General features: G+C 48.3%; 1 protein-coding gene across 2 annotated transcripts in view; it reads right to left on the bottom strand.

Moving 5' to 3' along the window:
* The window catches only part of LOC122386277 (multiple epidermal growth factor-like domains protein 6), a 100,274-nt gene that overhangs the window by 14,052 nt on the left and 67,260 nt on the right, over positions 1–18,962 (bottom strand). For both annotated transcript variants that reach the window (XM_043375323.1, XM_043375324.1), the window contains one exon: positions 5,393–5,515. In XM_043375323.1, coding sequence (XP_043231258.1) covers positions 5,393–5,515 — 123 coding nt within the window. The remainder of the gene's footprint in view (positions 1–5,392; positions 5,516–18,962) is intronic.

Raw genomic sequence — 18,962 nt, 5'->3', positions numbered from 1 at the left:
ATTCTCGACGATTGTTACGCGGACATAACTTTTGGCCGACGACATTTGTCATCGATGGTGGGTCAGACGCCCACCTAACGCCACTCGGCGTCAGCGCCAGGCTATCAGAGTCAGCCATCAGCTTGTAACTGCACACTGCTGAGACCCGCAGTCTCTCCAGTCCATCAATCCGATTCCGTCCGTCGTTTCCATCCTCAGGACATTCAAATATTTCTCCTCCACACCGCAACCCTCGGCCTCGGCCCGGGCTGGACAGGCAACTTCATCTCATGCGGGCTGCTCCCTTGTAGCGGCACCGCTGCTCCCAAGAGAGCACACCCGCAGCCGGGTGCAGAGAGTACTTAGGGGGCTGGTCACTGGTCAGCCTGTCCTTATATAGGAACGGGTGACTCACTAGGTTGCCTGCCCAGACCAGTGTCTCCCGCATAATTCCTATCATTCTTCCGGCTCTGAAATGGTCTTGTCAGACCAAAAGGGCCTAACCCAACACAACAAATAAAACAAACTCCAGCCCATGCGTCCAGCCGAAACTCACTGCAGGCTGAGGACACCATGGAAGTTATTTGATATTCACCCTCCCAGCTGCGAAGGGTTGGCGAGACGCAATGGAGCTCATGAAACTCCCGTAATCCCTCCTAAACCCGTTACTCCCGTAACGCGACGTTACTCCGTAATTTACTAAGCGCCTGAACATGAGCGCTAATTTTTCAGCGATGGGAGGCAGCCACGTTCTCATCTACAAACTTCGTGCCTCACTCTGCTAATCCATGCGTTAGCGCACGTGAACGTGCTGAGCTTTTTTGGCACGTACTCGTACTATAAGTCCATAAGCCAGCGTTAAGCTCTCCAACACCGGAGGAAGTTATAACTCCTATCGCTGTGAGCAGCTGTTGGTCGTATGATGTCTCTGGTGCCCGGGATCACGACACATCAGTACGATAGAGCTGCAGGTTGGCATGGCTGGCGGACTGCAGCCGACATGAATGGCTCGTCGGCAGCTGGCAGAGGACCAGAACGGCGTGCACGTCCGCCGGCCGCCCTGCCGCTGGGGGTGACACAGGGTATCGGTGGCCCGGGCCGGTTACGAGCCCGGCACGGCGGTTACCGTTTAGAGTTGACTGTTGAGACACCTATACCGAGCGTCGCTTCGACGTTTATTACGATGAACCATCCCGTTTTGCCTCAGCATCTCCTTGTGCCAAAGTGTACAATGCGTGCAGTCCACTGATCCATTGCCACTCGATAGGGAAATTCTCTATGAGTTTTCCCACTCGATGGGAAAAACTCGATGAGATTTTGATTAATGGCCTGGAATAGATAATAACACGAAATGCAACATTTCCCTTGATGCTGAAAATCTTAACAGGTATAACCTTGCAAGTGAGCATTCCTGACTAAGGCAATCTGCCGGCAGGGACGGTGATCCCGTTTCAGGGTGAGGACCGAGAACAGGGATAAAGGCCATCTAAAATCCGTTTCCCTTGCATACGATTACTAGTGCATTAACCCGCGACCTGGTGGGGGGGCTATTTTTTGCCCCCCCTCCAGACTTTTCGATATATCTCCAGAACCGCTGCGCCGATCGTCACCAAACTTTCAGTACCCTCCCGGACATCAATTTTACACATTGTGACCAAAAATTTTTCCAAAAGCTATGATAGGTTGGCCGGAAATGACGTCAGAGTGACGTCATGTTCTGCCGTTTTCGACCCAAAAAAGGGTTTCGTGGGAAGAGCTGTCAGGCCTATAGCTTTGCAAATAAAGAAAAATGATAATGTCATAAAAGCTGTAGAATTGACAGGGCTACAAAACTGCTATCTCGGATTTTTGAAATTTTTTGATTTTGACCCCAAAAAATCAAAAAATAGATTTTTTGGATATAATAGTCGAAAAATCCAAAAAGTTTTTTGAATTTCGCAAAAACCGGAATATATGTGATAGTCCTTACCTCCTTCCATCCACATACCAAATTTTAGATTGATACCTCTTTTTTTGGCGAAGTTATAGCGAAGAAACTGTTCAAAATTGATGACGTCAAATTTTCAAACTCAATTTTTAGCAATTCTAGACCCCGTAGCGCAAAACAAAGACCACCATTAGACTCCCCGTGACGAGCTGCATCGAATCAATACCCATTTTATGCAAAAATATCAACTTTGAAATTTGACCTTTTTTGACCTGACCTTGACCTGACCTCCACCAGAAAGTGACCTAAACCGTACCTGATGGTCTTATAACCAACACCATTAAGTTGGAAATGAAAAACTGGCCATAAAACATGCATCGCACAACCTTAGTAAAGTTGGGTTCATGTGGTGACCCTTGGTGACCTTTGGTGACCTGACCTGTGACCTGACCTGGTATGACCAGTGACCTCTAATAGCAACATATGTACTAGACAACTGACGCCTTATCGCTGATTTTCGACAAAATGCGTTTTACTCGGTGTTATAGCGCTTTCCCTAGAAGCCCCGTGAACGGTGAAACATTTTATCTTTGACCTGACCTGTGACGTCATCGGTGAACCCGAGGTCAATGAAATTTGGTTTCCTGCAACAAATTTGACAGGGCTATCGAACGCCGTTTGAATTTTGCGGATCCGTCCAGTAGTTTCGGAGATACGTGGGGGGGGGGGCAAAAAAATAACCCCCCACCAGGTCGCGTTATAAACAGACCCCACCAGGGCGCGGGCTAACCCTCGCCCGCACATGCCATTTTCCCATCCTAGAACGCACATGGGGGGGGGGGTTGCCACCCCCCGCGCCATGTCGTTCCTGTTGAAGATAGAGCTTAGCGGTAAGGATCATAAAGATTTTTTGGGAAGAGACCAATCCAATGGTACCCAGTTTTACCTTCTCAGGTCAGTCATTGACCTTCCAGGTCAGGTCAAACTAAAAAATATTGCTGTTTTGGGTCACCGTTGGATATCAATTGCGCTGCTTATCGTATACCGATGACGATGCCGTTTTCTGGTGCCAAGCCAGCTAGAGCCTCTTTGTCACACTACCCGACCAGGTTTTTGCTGCTGAGGTCATTTCAGGTCAAGTTAGGTCAAGGTCAATGATATGTGTTTGTATGTCTGTGTGTGACTGTGTGTATACTGATGTGTGCAACGGTTGTTTATGTGTCCATATTACATGAAATCATGATCTGAGAAGCTTTTACCAAAAATGCAGTCAAAAAAACTTCACAAAAAGTAAATTCAGCTTGCCTAAAACGCAATTATCTTAGATGACCTAGGTTGACCTTGACCCTGACCTTGACATCTGTACATCGTCGAACAACATGTTCCATGATAGGTGGGAGGTAAGACTGGCAAAAAAGGCCGAAATCAGGGTGTCAAAACTAAAAGCTCACAAGGCCCATAGCCAACGCAAAATGTTGAGAATTGGCCATTTGGGTCATGACATGACCTGAAAAACAAGGTCATATCTCCGAAACCAAAAACCACAGAAACTTGAAATTTTCAGTGGACATCAAGAAAGGATAGAGGAGTAGCTATACGAAAAATCAGCTTTCTAGCTCTAAAAATGTTGAGTGCAGAGCAGAAAGACTACCTGGGGGGGGGGGGGTGGCACCCCCCCATGTGCGGGCGAGGGTTAAAACAAGGGATTTATTTTCTAAGCTGAACAAATCAACCCAACCCAGCCGGAACTTGTATTCGCCAGTGACCATAAACGTACCACTTTGTCATCTCGCCCACAAAGTATCACCGTGCTTTTATACGTTCTGCTCAATTAAGAATGACATATTCTTGGGATGCATGATTTTTTTCGTCACTAACAAAAGCATTTAGACACCCATTATATGGTCCTGAAGCATTTAACGCGATTATGGACGCACGAACGAACATCTATGATCTTATAGGCCACAAATGTTGCGCTATTATCTGCAGAAGTCCGGAGCCGAGTTGTAAATGAGCTATTTAGCATTTCAAGGGAAGCAGTTGGACCAAGTTTGCTCAGACACCAAACACGACATGGGACCTGCGATCGCACACCCATTCCGCCTCCCCTCACCACCGACCGAGCGATAAGCCGACTGACGAGTGGTTTCAATGAACTGACCAAAGGCTGTGGGTGAGTCAGAGGAGAAATGTCGAGTGGTACCCCGAGAGCACTAAAATATAAAAGATACGCGAGTATTTAATGAGCGATCGGTGAGAAAGTTAGTGAGTGAGTGAGTGAGCAGAGCGGAGCGAGTGAAGAAACCGATAAAAGTGAGAGATCGATCCGAGGGGTGCGAGCGAGCGAATGAGAAATGCCAGTGCGTGAGCCGAAATGAGTTAACGATTGAGCCAAAAGCAGCAAGTGATTGAGCCGGTCAAGGTCAAGACAGAGTGCTCTGTGGGTGTTGGTGACGTCACAGTCGCCCTCAGTGGCCATGGTCATTGATAAACGGCGATGAGTCAGCGACCGTGGCCCAGTAAAGCTGCCCGACGACAGCCCACATCTGACCGTGTTTACAGTTTACACACCGGCGCCGTCTCTGGTGGCGCATTTCCGCCCGATCGCTGGGGCGGGGGAGGGGGGCTGATGACTCCCCTCTGAGCTGGTGACTGGTGGGTGGTGGCTGTTTACTGCGTCACCACCCCCGTCAGGGGACCATTACCGCTCACAGCAGGCGGGGCAGCAGGTGGGCGCGGGGACGACTTATGGCATAGCATATTGGTGAGCGATTGGCTACGGAAAAGACACCGAACAACTAAAATGCGAGAAAAGAAAAAAGTTCATATCATGCTTAGACTTGAAAGACAGCATGGGGTGATATTGAACATGACGGTGAGATTGAAATGGGAGAGGCGGGTGGCGAAAACCTTTTGAAGTCGATTATCTTATTCTTCATGCAACTGTCCTTGTAGTTGCTACGGACTGTCCACCAATGCTCCCCCCGCGGCGATGCTGTACCGCATGGCAACTTTGCAGCGATAACGCGTCGTATATACGTGAACCACTTTGCCTCGCAATCACACAATAATTGAAAGACCGATAAACCAATAGAATGAAATTGAATCCATCGTCTGTACTGCAGTGAGTGTCCCGAACGCTGACCATGCAACGTACCGTGTGTTGACTGTTGTGTGCTGACTCAGTAGTCAGTACCAAACACTCAACACTCAACAAGCTCGATAGTGCCGCACAGTGCACAGGGATTAGATATGTAGTAGTTTTCTTGTTGGCAACGGAGTCCACTGACCCACACAGCAGACAACGGCACCTGTTCCTGTCCCGCTCTTGTCCCCGACTGTCCAGATAACTAACCGACCTCCGTCCACTTGCTCTCGCTCTCTCTCTCTCTCTCTCTCTCTCTCTCTCTCTCTCTCTCTCTCTCTCTCTCTCTCTCTCTCTCTCTCTCTCTCTCTCTCTCTCTCTCTCGTGTGTCCGGCACTCACCCACACAGCGGCGCCCGTCCCTGCCCAACTGCAGGTTGTCCGGACAGGTACACAGGAAACTGCCGGGCGTGTTCAGACACTGGTGTGAGCAGCCGCCGTTGTCGCGGCTACACTCGTTCCAGTCTGAAACACGAAGCGTCACTGGGTCATATGGGAGAACTACATCAGGCAAGGACAGACTTATTCACGCATAATACCCAACGGATCACGTATGAGCGAATGTGCATTTAGGGGAGAACGGGGTGATTTGGCCGCCTTTTTGTAAAAACGATATTTTGAGAAAACCAGTGCGCGTTTGGTCGATTTCTCCATGGAGTGGTGTGGGGCGTTCAATTGTTGTTCCGGCCTATTACTTGCATCATGCCGGGACATCTCGTTTCGGTAGTAATTAACCGTTCTTTCAAAGACTGCACGGCGGCCAAATGACCCCGGTACCGGGGTCATTTGGCCGGGGGAGTGGGGTCATTTGGCCGGGCATGTGATTCAGAGATATACCCATTACAGAGCTGAGACAACCTGAAATATTGACACCCAAGATTGTGCTTAACTCATGAATTCTGGATTGACTCGACGCATGACTGATGTGACGATCCAGACGCCCCAATGCTGACACAAATGATGAGCATCGTGACTCATCTTTGATTCGCCTGAAATCCTTAATTTTTCCAAAGACTAGGCTTACACTCGATTCATTTGAATCAGTGCAAGTGAGGGGCCACATTTGATTTACGGGCTTACGACTCATGAGTTGAGCACTGCCCAGTGATAACAACAGCCAACTGTAATGGCTGCCAAATCGTAGATTGCCTTAGACGACAATCACACTGCAAAAAAGTCATTTGTGCACGAGTTGTTTGTTTATTTCAAACTCTGTCGTAAACATGAAATAAAAACGATTCCAGCAGGCCCCGTCTTCGACCCAGCACTTAACACGCGCACCGACGGGGGGGGGCGGATATCCGCCCCCCCCCCGTCGGAGTTATTGGCGGCATGAACACATGTCCAGTCATCACTGCGCTTCACTGTTTTTCACCTTTGCGCCCCTGTTTCTTCGACGGTCCAGCTCCCGACGCTCGATGGTTCGACGGTCCAGCTTGTGGACCCCGCTTTTTGCTCCTCGCCATACGTGCCTGTTGCTCGCCGTCCAAAGCCGTCCGCTCCGGGCTGTTAGTCATGATTTTAGAACGCCCTTTCTTCCGACCGGCTTTTCGAACGTTGATGCGCAGCTGCGGAAGTGGTCGGATGGACTCTGGGCTTCCGACAAGCAACTAAGACACGGTGACAGCTGGAGCACGGCCGCGGCAGGTGCAGCCGGAGCACGGCCGGCCCCGGGGCTGGCGGCTGGAGCACAGCCGCGGCAGGCGGCTGGAGCACGGCCGGGGCCGCGGCGTGCTGATCTGCCGTCGCTGGGGCGACGACCGGTGCGAAGACCGCCGTCGGCGCAGTCTTCGTCGTCGAAGATATCCCGGTTGAGCGGCGATATCCCGGCTGCTTCGAATCCCTTAAGGATGTTCTTCCACGTGAAGGTGGCGTCTTAGGCACGACGAAAAATCGGCGCCACCTGGTAGAGGTCGATGTGACGTCCCGGGTTCACCATCTGCCGCCGGGTGCCGAAAGCCAATCAGCGGACACCTTGGTTAGGTCGTCCCTTGCATTTAGACTGCGCCGCATTACCATCCTCAGTCGCAGAACTTAGCCAGCGCAGCGCGTCGCTCGCAGACTAGGCAAAAAATCAACGGAGTCGCTGGGCGGCCAATTCGCCCCGTATGGGGCGGCCAACTTACCCCAATATGACATTTTTAGGAAAAGGGGTCCGCAGAAAAGCAAAAATTGTTACTTAAACTTGCAAAAGGGTCAGACAGCTCCCTGAATTACCAGATTGTTCTACCAATAGAGTTAAAATTTTGATTTCACCCAAATAAGGGACACCATGCAACTTTTCGTAAAGAAGAAAAAGTTACGTTTTTTAGCCAAAATTCAAATATCGTTGGCTTTACAAAAAACTGGGCGTCGCCGAGTTTCCTTAGTTTCTTTCCAAAGTAGTTCTTATGACGGCGGATGAAGTCATATTAAAAAATAATCGCTCGGGACCGTCAAAACGCGTAGGCATGGGGCGGCCAAAGTGACCCGGGCGGCCAAATGACCCCGCTCTCCCCTACTACTGGCGAAAAGTTATCACAATTTTACAGACAAATGTGTAAATTTGCTCATAATTTGCACAGACAAATGTTCCGTACTCGAGAGACGCTGTTTTCTTTTCGATTTACATAATGCATGATGCATTATAACGAAATCGCATTGACACCACCACACATTTCACACCGAGAAAGGCGAGACCTCCCGGAACGTTATATGCACATTGAACAGACCACACAATGAGAGGTGAAAGCCCCTGGATAAATCATCCCACACTCTTCTCTAAAGAAGTCCCGCCGCCGTCTGCTGAATCGTGTACATATGTAAGCACACGCACACAGTTTTCAAACAAACAAACATGAATACACATTGCCTCCCACGCCGTGAGACCCTGCTTTGTCAGCACCGCGAAAACAACAGTGATTGACACCCACCGCCAGAGATCTAAGGAAAAATCGTCTCTGATGCTTGGATAAGTGGCTCATGAAAATCGGGAACGCCGGTATAAAACCCATCACCCGATCAGATAAAACCGCTTTATTCTAAGCTCCTGGCCGGCCGCATCTCAGAGCTCCAGCCCCGGCGGTGTAACTGCCGGTTTACGTGCAGACACCCTCCGTCAGCCGTCAACTTAGCACTCCCCACAGAAGCACTACAATGTATCCGCCGCTATCTGCACATCTCTGCTCGGCGGCTTGTCGTGCCGCTGCGCCATATCTCGCCTCACACAGGAGCCGGCCCGCGACCGTCTGACGAAGCGCCCACGTCGCGCCGTCAATCGCGCGTCCGCCGCCGAGCCGGCCGAGCGCCATATACGCCGCCAGCCGGCGACCAGCTTCCATCAGCTCAGCCGCGGCCGCCGCGCCGCGCCGGCAGGTGCTTCGTGCCGATAGCCGTGCCAATCAGCCTGCAAATACAGCACGTCCGGCGTGCTCCGCCGCGGCCACGGCAGCACGGCTACGCCCCGAGCACGGCCGGGGTACGGCGCCATCTCGGGCGGCGGCTCATCGTGAAGTCAGACGCGCTTATTTCATTGTAAGGTGACCCTGGCGCCGGCGGTATCGGCGGGGTGCGGCGGCGGACAGGGCGCGGGCGGCCGCAGCCCGGGTGGAAGTGCTCACAGCCAACTCCACCCTGGCATCGCGTCCCATCCCTGACCATGAGGGCTGATCCCATCCGGCGCCCACCATAATTAAAAACTTTGTGATCTCATCAGACGTCTGGTGCCACAATCAGACGTTATACGCCCAGTGAAGTCGCGTCTCAAATCCGTCAGCCCAAGCCAGCTAAGACCAGACGCTTCTGAGACCCATCAACATCGGTATCGTCTGAGCCACTTGCTAGAAGCGAATTTTTCCCAGATGTAGCGCACATTTCAGTTAAATGACTTTTTGTCTCGTTGTTCAACATTTATTACTGTAACCACACGAAACCGTATAAAATCATCAGTTTAGAAATTTGGCGTGACTACAAGTTCATCGCCGACACCTAGCATCGCACCAAATCTCAGGCGTGCAGCTAATTACACCTCCCCGCACAACTCCACCATCCTAGCCGCTGATGCAGTGCACGCAGCAGGACGTGTCGCAGTAAACGCCTGAAACTAGGCTGCACCGCATAGCCTCGGACCAACTATGACGCCTGAAGTGATGCTGTACCGCAATACCTGAAAACGACAACACTGTTTTTCCACTGCACTGAACCAGGTATAAAAGGCTTAAAGCTACGGCACTTTTGGGAATGCTTCGTTTCTGCTCTTGATTGATGTTAAGCTAGTCTACACACCAAAACGCCATCCATTTTTTCCTAAGAATTGTGCACCAAGCGAATGAAAACTTATGAAACGACGTGGCCAAACATACCACGAAACCATGATCTCTATGGTAGTTATATCACCCATTACTACAGAATACGGTTAATACGGTATCATCACTTCCATTTTACGCACTTGATCAGAGCTCAAATGGCGCAACGTTAAAAAGTTGCTGCATTTTTCTAACAACTGCATATTTCATTTTAAGTTCACTTGCACTATGCTAGAAAAATACCATTGCTTACATACTTCAACACTTACAAAAAAAAAAACACACACACACACAAATCCTAAATATAACACGCACACTCACTACAGAAAAAAAAAACAGTTGGGTGATGTTTGGGACCTACCTAAATATGTACTTAGGGGAGAGAGGTCATATTGCACCATGTTCTTAAATGCGCCACACCTTCCTCCTGCCCAAAATTCGATTCGAACGAATACTCAAATGTGTGCATTTACTTTACCACCAATAACTCGCTCTTATTGCGGTCCACGGGGGCAGGTGAGGTGTCTCAGCTTTCTCGCAGACCATTTTTTGTGATTTCCTCTATTTTCTTACGCGAAACAGTCTATTTTGACCTTTGCTAGTGTCATGGTTTATCTTAGAGATAGTGATTCAACTAATAATCATTGTTAATTGCTCGTTTAATGGTAGTTTTGAAAGTTTATCACCACCGTGGCTTCGCTGTCGTCGCCATATTTGAAGCTCATGAAAAATGTGTTCCATTCGTAATTGCGCCCACCCTATTTGCGCCCTATTCTTCAACCCAGAGAAACAGCATCTGGTGGTTGGGACACATTTCATTGAACACTTTGATTATTAGAGCGCTCACCTTACCATTACCTTAGCCTTCACAGCATAAATGGTTAATGGGCTGACACGTTCAAATAGGCTACTTATTTAGGGGGCAAACCGTTGTTTTTAATAGGGCGCTTTTACATGAGAGGCATGGGCGCTTTTTGATGGGGGAGTCCGTAAATGCGCCCTTTGCAGATGTGCCGGAAAGCTTTTCTCTTGTTAATTTTTCTGGGTGTGATACAAATTGGGAGTTGTTATTTGATGCCAAAATAACTGAGGTACAATTTGAGATATCATCAAACATGACAGCTGGTCAACTTTAGCCGCAATAGGCCGATATCCTTAAGGTGGCGCAATATGACCTCTCTCCCCTACATCTACATCTGGCTCCCCAGACTATGTAGTTTAGTTCGGTTCGGATTGAATTTGAAAACTGGCACAGGAGATCAGAAGCCAGACACCAGTCGCTGACTGCACAACAATAAACTGGGAGCGTGATAACGCGAAAACGCGATTCGAATCTGACAAACAGGGGCGCTTGTCTTGGTGATGAAGATGAAAAGCGGACCACGGATGGCAAACTTTGCGTGAGCGATACCGTGAAGTATGAACTATAGGACGGTAAGGTGCAGCAGAGGTGGTTGCTAATATACAAACGTAGGGGAGAGTGGGGCAAAGCGGCCACCCGGGGCAAAGCGGCCACCCATCGTTTTAGCCCTTCATAGCTGGCGTCAGTTCCAATTTATGGTTTCCAATTATACTTCTCTTCACGGTCGTTCGAATGAGCCAGACCGGGGTTTCAGGCCCATCACCATTGTTCTGTGAAACACGGAAAAGCATTTCTTGCCAGGTTACCAACTATATTTACAATTTTTAAATGTTATGTCATTCCATAACCGTTTGGAATTTTTATAAGGTTTCTTGTCCATGCATTGCATGGTTATCGTTCATGTATTCTACCAATTTTAATGTTTTTTACCCCACTAATTGCTAAGCTGGAATATTTTTGTCTCGGACGGTATGCGCGGGGCAAAGTGGCCGGGGCAAAGTGGCCACCCCCCAATTGGCCATAAGTTGCTTCCATCTGGATAACAAAAATTATTTATATTCAAATGTATCGTCATGCATTCATCTTGGCCACTTTTCAGTTGCATGAGTTACCAAATAATGCAATTAAATGTTTATTTTCATGAAAATCCTTTCTTTGTTTACCTACAGGTGGAAGATGATAAAGTAAACATTCATCCTCGCTTAACCTTGTCACCATCAAATACCCTAGTCGTACACGAGGCAACTATTTTGTTTCTCATATCGGGACTTGAGAAGACGCCGGTGGCCGCTTTGCCCCAGGGTATGGGGCAAAGTGGCCAATATGCATAGGTTTAAAGTTTTGTCAATATCTTTCATGTGTGAACGCCTTTGGAAATAAAACGCAGTTGAAATAAAAGGCAACTTAATAGGGATCACATTGATATAGAAAGAATCTTTCCAAGTTTAAAAATCAAGCGTTGGCATCGTGAGAAGCGTTAGGGTGGCCGCTTTGCCCCACTCTCCCCTACCCATAACTACATTACATATCGGAAAATTAGACTGTTTAGTGACATGCAAGGGATGATAAAAAAAAATAAGTGAATCACGCACCACATCAACCAGAATAAATCCGCATTTCATAACTATCGCCCAATCAGCAGGCATTAGGCATGATACATCTTTTTCGTGGCTAACTATAAATAATATAATATCCGCACTCGGTTCGTTCACGTCCTACAGCAACCCCAACCATGCTCATCGTCTGCTTCTAAAAAAGATCTTGAAGGTTCATGCGGGCATTAAAGGGTTAATGAATTCAAAAAGTTAATGAATTGGCATAACAGTGATGTTGCTCGGTTCAGAAAGAGTAAAAACGAATATCTACCATATTTTACCGAAAAATATTTACCGGTTTTCAAGACACTGTAACTTTTGTTTACTTTTTGGGTCTCTGCTGTTCCAACGACGTCATTTGGAAGCAATCATGTGGTATCTGTAAAGTGCAGAACTTGCGGCAGATGTTGCGCGCAGATATCATATACCACTACTGCTTCACAAAGATGTTAGTATAAAATTCAAAAACCGCTCGATCTGCGCTGACGTCACAAATTCAGAGGGGGGCATTTGAATGCATTAGCCCCTCTGAATCCAAAGTGATGCAGCTTTTTACAACAACAAAATAAAATATCTCCGAATTAAAGCCTTTCTCGATGTTGTGAGTGCCAAAATCGGTAAATGCGAGCCAGGGACTTCAATTTGGCTATCTTAACTCAAAACTCATGTTAACCCGGTAGTTGCTGGGGTATTTCGCCTCCCGCCGTTTGCTGGGGAGGGGGGCGTTAAACGCCCCCAGCCGATAACTCGAGAACCAATAGGCGCAGCGAAACGCACGAGGCGGCAAACGAAAAAAAAAACGCGACGAGACGCTTCAGATGAGCACTTAAAAGTTGAATTTTGAGGTCACAGGTCGGGTCAAGGTCAGGTCAAACACCTGAAATCGGGCTTTCAGTAGCATGGATTTCAGGACTTCGCAATGGGCGCCTCTCGTCATAAACTCTGTCAAAACGGTGCACAATCCTTCATATAAAGCCTACAAGAGTGTCAGCTCCATGTAGGGGTCGTTCAAGCATAGGTCAGGGTCAAGGTCAGGTCAACCTGGTAGGCACATATCCCCGAAAATCAAAACTGATATTCGCAGCCTGTGACACATGTTTTATGGGTAAATTTGGGCGTAGAACATGATGGTGACATTCATTTTATTACATGTGTACGTGTTTAGTTCAAAAAGTTCAATTTAAGAAATGCATGCATCATGGTCGTTAATAAGTCACAAGAAATTGCCAAGATTCAGTTCAAGATGTTGGATAATGCGGAACGATAATCAATAATCGAAGATAGCCATTTGATTGTTCATGGCATTGGCAGTCTAATGGCGTTTACGGCATGTCTGTATGTCTATTTTGTGATTTTATATAATTTTTGGAACATAAGCCTTTTTTTGGTCGAAAACTCAGAAATCATGACGTCACTAAAACCTCAATATCTCAAAAAAATTCCGACAAATTTTTTTGAAACTTTGTCACAATAAACTTCAATCAATTCCCGTTTTTATATATCAATATCTATGGCGCGGCGAAAAAAGTGGGGGCGTTTACCCCCCCCCCCCCCTCCCCAGCAACTCGCGGGTTAAGGTGGGATGGTCACTTTAATGACTTTAATCGCTGAACTGGAAAACTCAAAACATCATTTACATTCGGTACACTGGATATCAACCTTATACTCTATTTTTACATACAGTTTGATTGAAATTTGTGGAAATGGTTGGTAAAAATCGGTATCGAATTGCCCACAGACCACTAGGTAAATCACTACCTATTTCTAAATTACTAACGTGTAGTGAAATACTGAATAAATAAAAACATATGACAAAGCCATGACTCACATGTCATAACTGAGGTCTGAGCCCGAATCAACAATAACAGTAGACCCCTACAAAAGCGACCCCATGCATGTAGCCTCATTGAGCTAGCATTCGATGTTGTATGCCAGAGGTCAGTAAATAGGAATTGCTGAATACAATGCACCTCATTTCAGGACATTAGCAGTTAATGATTTTACTTATGTTCTGTAGACATGCTCACAAGGCCTACGTTGCACACTAGCGTGACCTGACATTGGCTTTGTTAGCATTGCATGCAAGTTACGAGGTTCCGTCGAGTATCCCGACCGTTGCCAACAGAAGCAGACACCCAGTAGTGTATTCAGCAACTATTAAAAATTATGACACGCAGATTTCATCGAGTTACGGCACCATGGCAGGGCGACCCTCCATCTGTTATGCGCCCAGACATTTATGAAGGGAGAATGAGAACAGCTGGCGCCTTACCGAAGACAGAAGCTCTATTAGTCAGGTCAATGGGCGTGGCTTTGGCATGTCTCGCTGCAATCTTTCGTTGACACGTAAGTCAAACAATGGTATGGCGAGAAAGGTGCCAAGGCTGCAGGGATGCCGCCAACCCAGCGTCCTTGGGTGCTTGGGTACATGAATTTTGTAAACAGCGGTTCTCCAGTCTCATTCGCGTTGCTTGGTATCGAATGTTGAATGTATTGATCGATACGTCTGGTCGACAAGCGATAATAGCGATTGAGCGCGAATCTGATTTCATAAAAGACGTACAGTGGGCAACAGACAAGCATTCAGAACATTCCCTCAGCAATAAATATACAGACAACATGACAAGGGGTCCCCACATTGATATTTGGACATCCGAACCACTAGGGTGGCACGTTGAAGTCAGCAAACTGAATAGCGCTAAAATGAGGCCATAAATATACCGGAGGAGTGCCCACTTCGTCTCTAATACGCCTTATCTATCTACTATTTATAAATCTTAAAAAGTCCGCCGCCGGTTACTCCCAAAAAGGCTTATTGCGGCGCCGTCGATTGACGCACGAGGGTGAAATTTTCACGACTCGTGGGTCACGTCATTCAACAGGTCGTATTAAATTTTGGGCACGATGCGGCCGGGGGTGCGCCCGTGGCGCGTGCTCATGTGCGCCATAGGGTTAGCATTAGAATCGGCAAAAACAGGCTATTGCTCGGAAACGGTAAGGGCTACGGGGGTGAAATTTTCACGCCAAGTCGAGCGCGTGCACTCATTTGTCGTATTAAATTTTCGACGGTGTGGGTTCAGCGGTGTGCACGTGGTGGGGCCGCGGTCGGCGCCGAGCAAAACGCTCGTGCTTTAGGCTCAGTTGTTCGCTTAAAAACTGACTGGAAATAATCAGAGCCGGCAGGTCATTGACCTTTGACAACGAAGGCCGACACAAGGCACCGCTCGCCAAGAGGATTCGCCAGTAAATACAATTAATTTGTTTTTGCAATATCTCAGCCGTTTCTGGGCCGATTTAGCTGAAACTTGGACTGCCGGTGGTAGTGTAGTGTAGGGTAGGGTAGGGTAGGGTAGGGTAGGGTAGGGTAGGGTAGGGTAGGGTAGGGTAGTATAGGGTAGGGTAGGGTAGTAGGGTAGGGTAGGGTAGGGTAGGGTAGGGTAGGGAAGTAAGGTAGGGTAGGATAGGGTAGGGTAGGGTAGGGTAGGGTAGGGTAGGGGTAGGGTAGGGTAGGGGTATGTTAGGGTAGGGTAGGTTAGGGTAGGGGTAGGGTAGGGTAGGGTAGGGTAGGGTAGGGGTAGGGTAGGGTAGGGGTAGGGTAGGGGTAGGGTAGGGTAGGGTAGGGTAGGGTAGAGTAGGGTAGGGTAGTAGGGTAGGGTAGAATAGGGTAGGGTAGGGTAGTAGGGTAGGGTAGGGTAGGGTAGTAGGGTAGGGTAGGGTAGGGTAGGGTAGGGTAGGGTAGGGTAGTGGGTAGGGTAGGGTAGGGGTAGGGTAGGGTTAGGGTAGGGGTAGGGTAGGGTAGGGTAGGGGTAGGGTAGGTTAGGGTAGGGTAGAGTAGGACAGGGTAGGGTAGGGTAGGGTAGGTTAGTAGGGTAGGGTAGGGTAGTAGGGTAGGGTAGGGCAGGGTAGAGAAGAGTTAGGTAGGGTAGGGTAGGGGTAGGTAGGGTAGGGTAGGGTAGGGGTAGGGTAGGTTAGGGTAGAGTAGGACAGGGTAGGGTAGGGGTAGGGTAGGTTAGGGTAGGGTAGGTTAGGGTAGGGTAGAGTAGGGTAGGGTAGTAGGGTAGGGTAGAATAGGGTAGGGTAGGGTAGGGTAGGATAGGGTAGTAGGGTAGGGTAGGATAGGGTAGTAGGGTAGGGTAGGGTAGTAGGGTAGGGTAGGGTAGGGTAGGGTAGGGTAGGGTATGGTAGGGTAGGGCAGGGTAGGGTAGGGTAGGGGGTAGGGTAGGTTAGGGTAGGGGGTAGGGTAGGATATGGTAGGGTTAGGGTAGGGTTAGGGTTGAGTTCAAAAAGGGCCCAACATACAAAACACTTGAACATCCCGAAACTATGACCATCTCTTGCAGTTCAATTAATAACAGCTACCCAAATCTACCCAAATAATACAGCTAAAAATACAAGTCAATAACCCAAACTAATGCACCCGTAACATAACATAAATCAAAACATACAGTTATCGCGTAAACCTGTACCTCTAGTCTACTATTATAAATCTTAAAAAGTCCGCCGCCGGTTACTCCCAAAAACGCTTATTGCGGCGCCGTCGATTCATGCAGGAGGGTGAAATTTTCACGACTCGTGGGTCACGTCATTCAACAGGTCGTATTAAATTTTGGGCACGATGCGGCCGGGGGTGCGCCCGTGGCGCGTGCTCATGTGCGCCATAGGGTTAGCATTAGAATCGGCAAAAACAGGCTATTGCTCGGGAACGGTAAAGGCTACGGGGGTGAAATTTTAACGCCAAGTCGATCGCGTGCACTCATTTGTCGTATTAACCCTATTAGTGGCAGGGGGGGGTTGTTTTTATCCACCCCTCAGGCTTTTCGGGAATATCTCCGAAACCGCTGAAGCTACGATGCTGAAATTTTCTGACTTTTCCTAAAACTAAATTGGGCACATTCCCTGAAAATTTCAAGTTCATAACTTTACCAGGGGCGGCTCCAGAGCACTGGGAATTGGGGGGTCCTATTCGTGAAGCGAGTCATTTGGGCGAAGATCACGATGCTGCACCAGTTTTACGAACAGTGAATGAAAGGTATCATGTGATAACATATACAAAGTTATTGTGCATCCTCTTTTGACACGTTTTTGCTATAATGGGCGGATCCAGGCGTCCAAAAAGGGGGGTTATTTTTTACCTCCCAACATAGGTGCCCTGTCACCGCCTATGCATGACCAATACAATTTTAGTCGTTCTCTCATAAGAAAATTGTAACATAACAAGACCATTGCCACCCTTTTTAGAAACAGTACCAACAAAAACCTTATTTACTATACTTTTTGTGTACCCCCAATCTCAATGATCTGTATCCGCCTATGATTTTTGAAAATGCATATTTTTAGGATCCATGTGAATTCCTGGTTCATTCTCTATCGATCGGCAAAAGTTGCGTTAAGATTGGTTCAGAAACCTGGCCGTGATAAACAGTCTAAAATGTATCTGCAAGTTGCCCTTTTTTACCCCCCTCTACCCCCCTATTGACATTTTTTAATTTTATTTTTTTTTAGAAATGTAGATCTCGTTAAGCCAAATCGAATGCCGTTTGAATTTTGAAAATCGGCCCGTTAGATCTCGAGATATCAAGGGGGGGTCGTAAACAGCCCCCCCCCTGCCACTAATATGGGGTAGCCAGGAGCCTGCCACTAATAGGGTTAAATTTTCGACGGTGTGGGTTCAGCGGTGTGCACGTGGTGGGGCCGCGGTCGGCACCGAGCAAAACGCTCGTGCTTTAGGCTCAGTTGTTCGCTTAAAAACCTGAGTGAAAATAATCAGACAACGAAGGCCGACACAAGGCACCGCTCGCCAAGGGGATTCGCCAGTAAATACAATAAATTTGTTTTTGCAATATCTCAGCCGTTTCTGGGCCGATTTAGCTGAAACTTGGACTGTCGGTGGTAGTGTAGGGTAGTGTAGTGTAGGGTAGTGTAGGGGTAGGGTAGGGTAGGGTAGGGGTAGGGTAGGGTATGGTAGGTTAGGGTAGGGTAGGTAGGGTAGGGTAGGGTAGGGTAGGGTAGGGTAGGGTAGGGTAGGGTAGGGTAGGGTAGGGTAGGGTAGGGTAGGGGTAGGGTAGGGTATGGTAAGTTAGGGTAGTGTAGGGTAGGGTAGGGTAGGGTAGGGTAGGGTAGGGTAGGGTAAGGTAGGGTAGGGTAGGGTAGGGTAAGGTAGGGTAGGGTAGGGTAGGGTAGGGTAGGGTAGGGTAGGGTAGGGTAGGGTAGCGTAGGGTAGGGTAGAGTTAGGTAGGGTAGAATAAGGTAGGGTAGGGTATAGTAGGGTAGGTTAGGGTAGTAGGGTAGGGTATGGTAGGGTAGGGTAGGGTAGGGTAGAGAAGGGTAGGGTAGTAGGGTAGGGTAGGGTAGGGTAGGGTAGAGTAGGGTTGGGTAGTAAGGTAGGGTAGGGTAGGGTAAAGTAGTAGGGTAGGGTAGGGTAGGGTAGGGTATGGTATGGTAGGGTAGTAGGGTAGGGTAGGGTAGGGTAGGGGGTAGGGTAGGATAGGGTAGGGGTAGGGTAGGGTTAGGGTTGAGTTCAAAAAGGGCCCAACATACAAAACACTTGAACACCCCGCAACTATAACCATCCCTTACAGTTCAATTAAAAACAGCTACCCAAATCTACCCAAATAATACAGCTAAAAATACAAGTCAATAACCCAAACTAATGCACCCGTAACATAACATAAATCAAAACATACAGTTATCGCGTAAACCTGTACCTCTAGTATCTACTATTATAAATCTTAAAAAGTCCGCCGCCCACGCCGCCCACGCCGCCGTCGGGGTTACTCCCAAAAAGGCTTATTGCGGCGCCGTCGATGGACGCACGAGGGTGAAATTTTTACCACTCGTGGGTCACGTAAATGAACAGGTCGTATTAAATTTTGGGCACGATGTGGCCGGGGGTGCGCCCGTGGCGCGTGCTCATGTGCGCCATAGGGTTAGCATTAGAATCGGCAAAAACAGGCTATTGCTCGGGAACGGTAAGGGCTACGGGGGTGAAATTTTCGCTGTAAGTCGATCGCGTGCACTCATTTGTCGTATTAAATTTTCGACGGTGTGGGTTCAGCGGTGTGCACGTGGTGGGGCCGCGACCGGCGCCGAGCAGAGGGCACGTGCTTTAGGCTCAGTTGTTCGCTTAAAAAGTGACTGGAAATAATCAGAGCCGGAAGGTCATTGACCTTTGA

This window comes from Amphibalanus amphitrite, unplaced genomic scaffold, assembly GCF_019059575.1.
Source record: "Amphibalanus amphitrite isolate SeventyFive unplaced genomic scaffold, NRLGWU_Aamphi_draft 000245F_arrow, whole genome shotgun sequence".
In the NCBI taxonomy this organism is placed as follows: domain Eukaryota; kingdom Metazoa; phylum Arthropoda; class Thecostraca; order Balanomorpha; family Balanidae; genus Amphibalanus; species Amphibalanus amphitrite.
The sequence above is the reverse complement of the archived record's forward strand: the minus strand, read 5'-3'. Positions and strand labels throughout refer to the sequence as shown.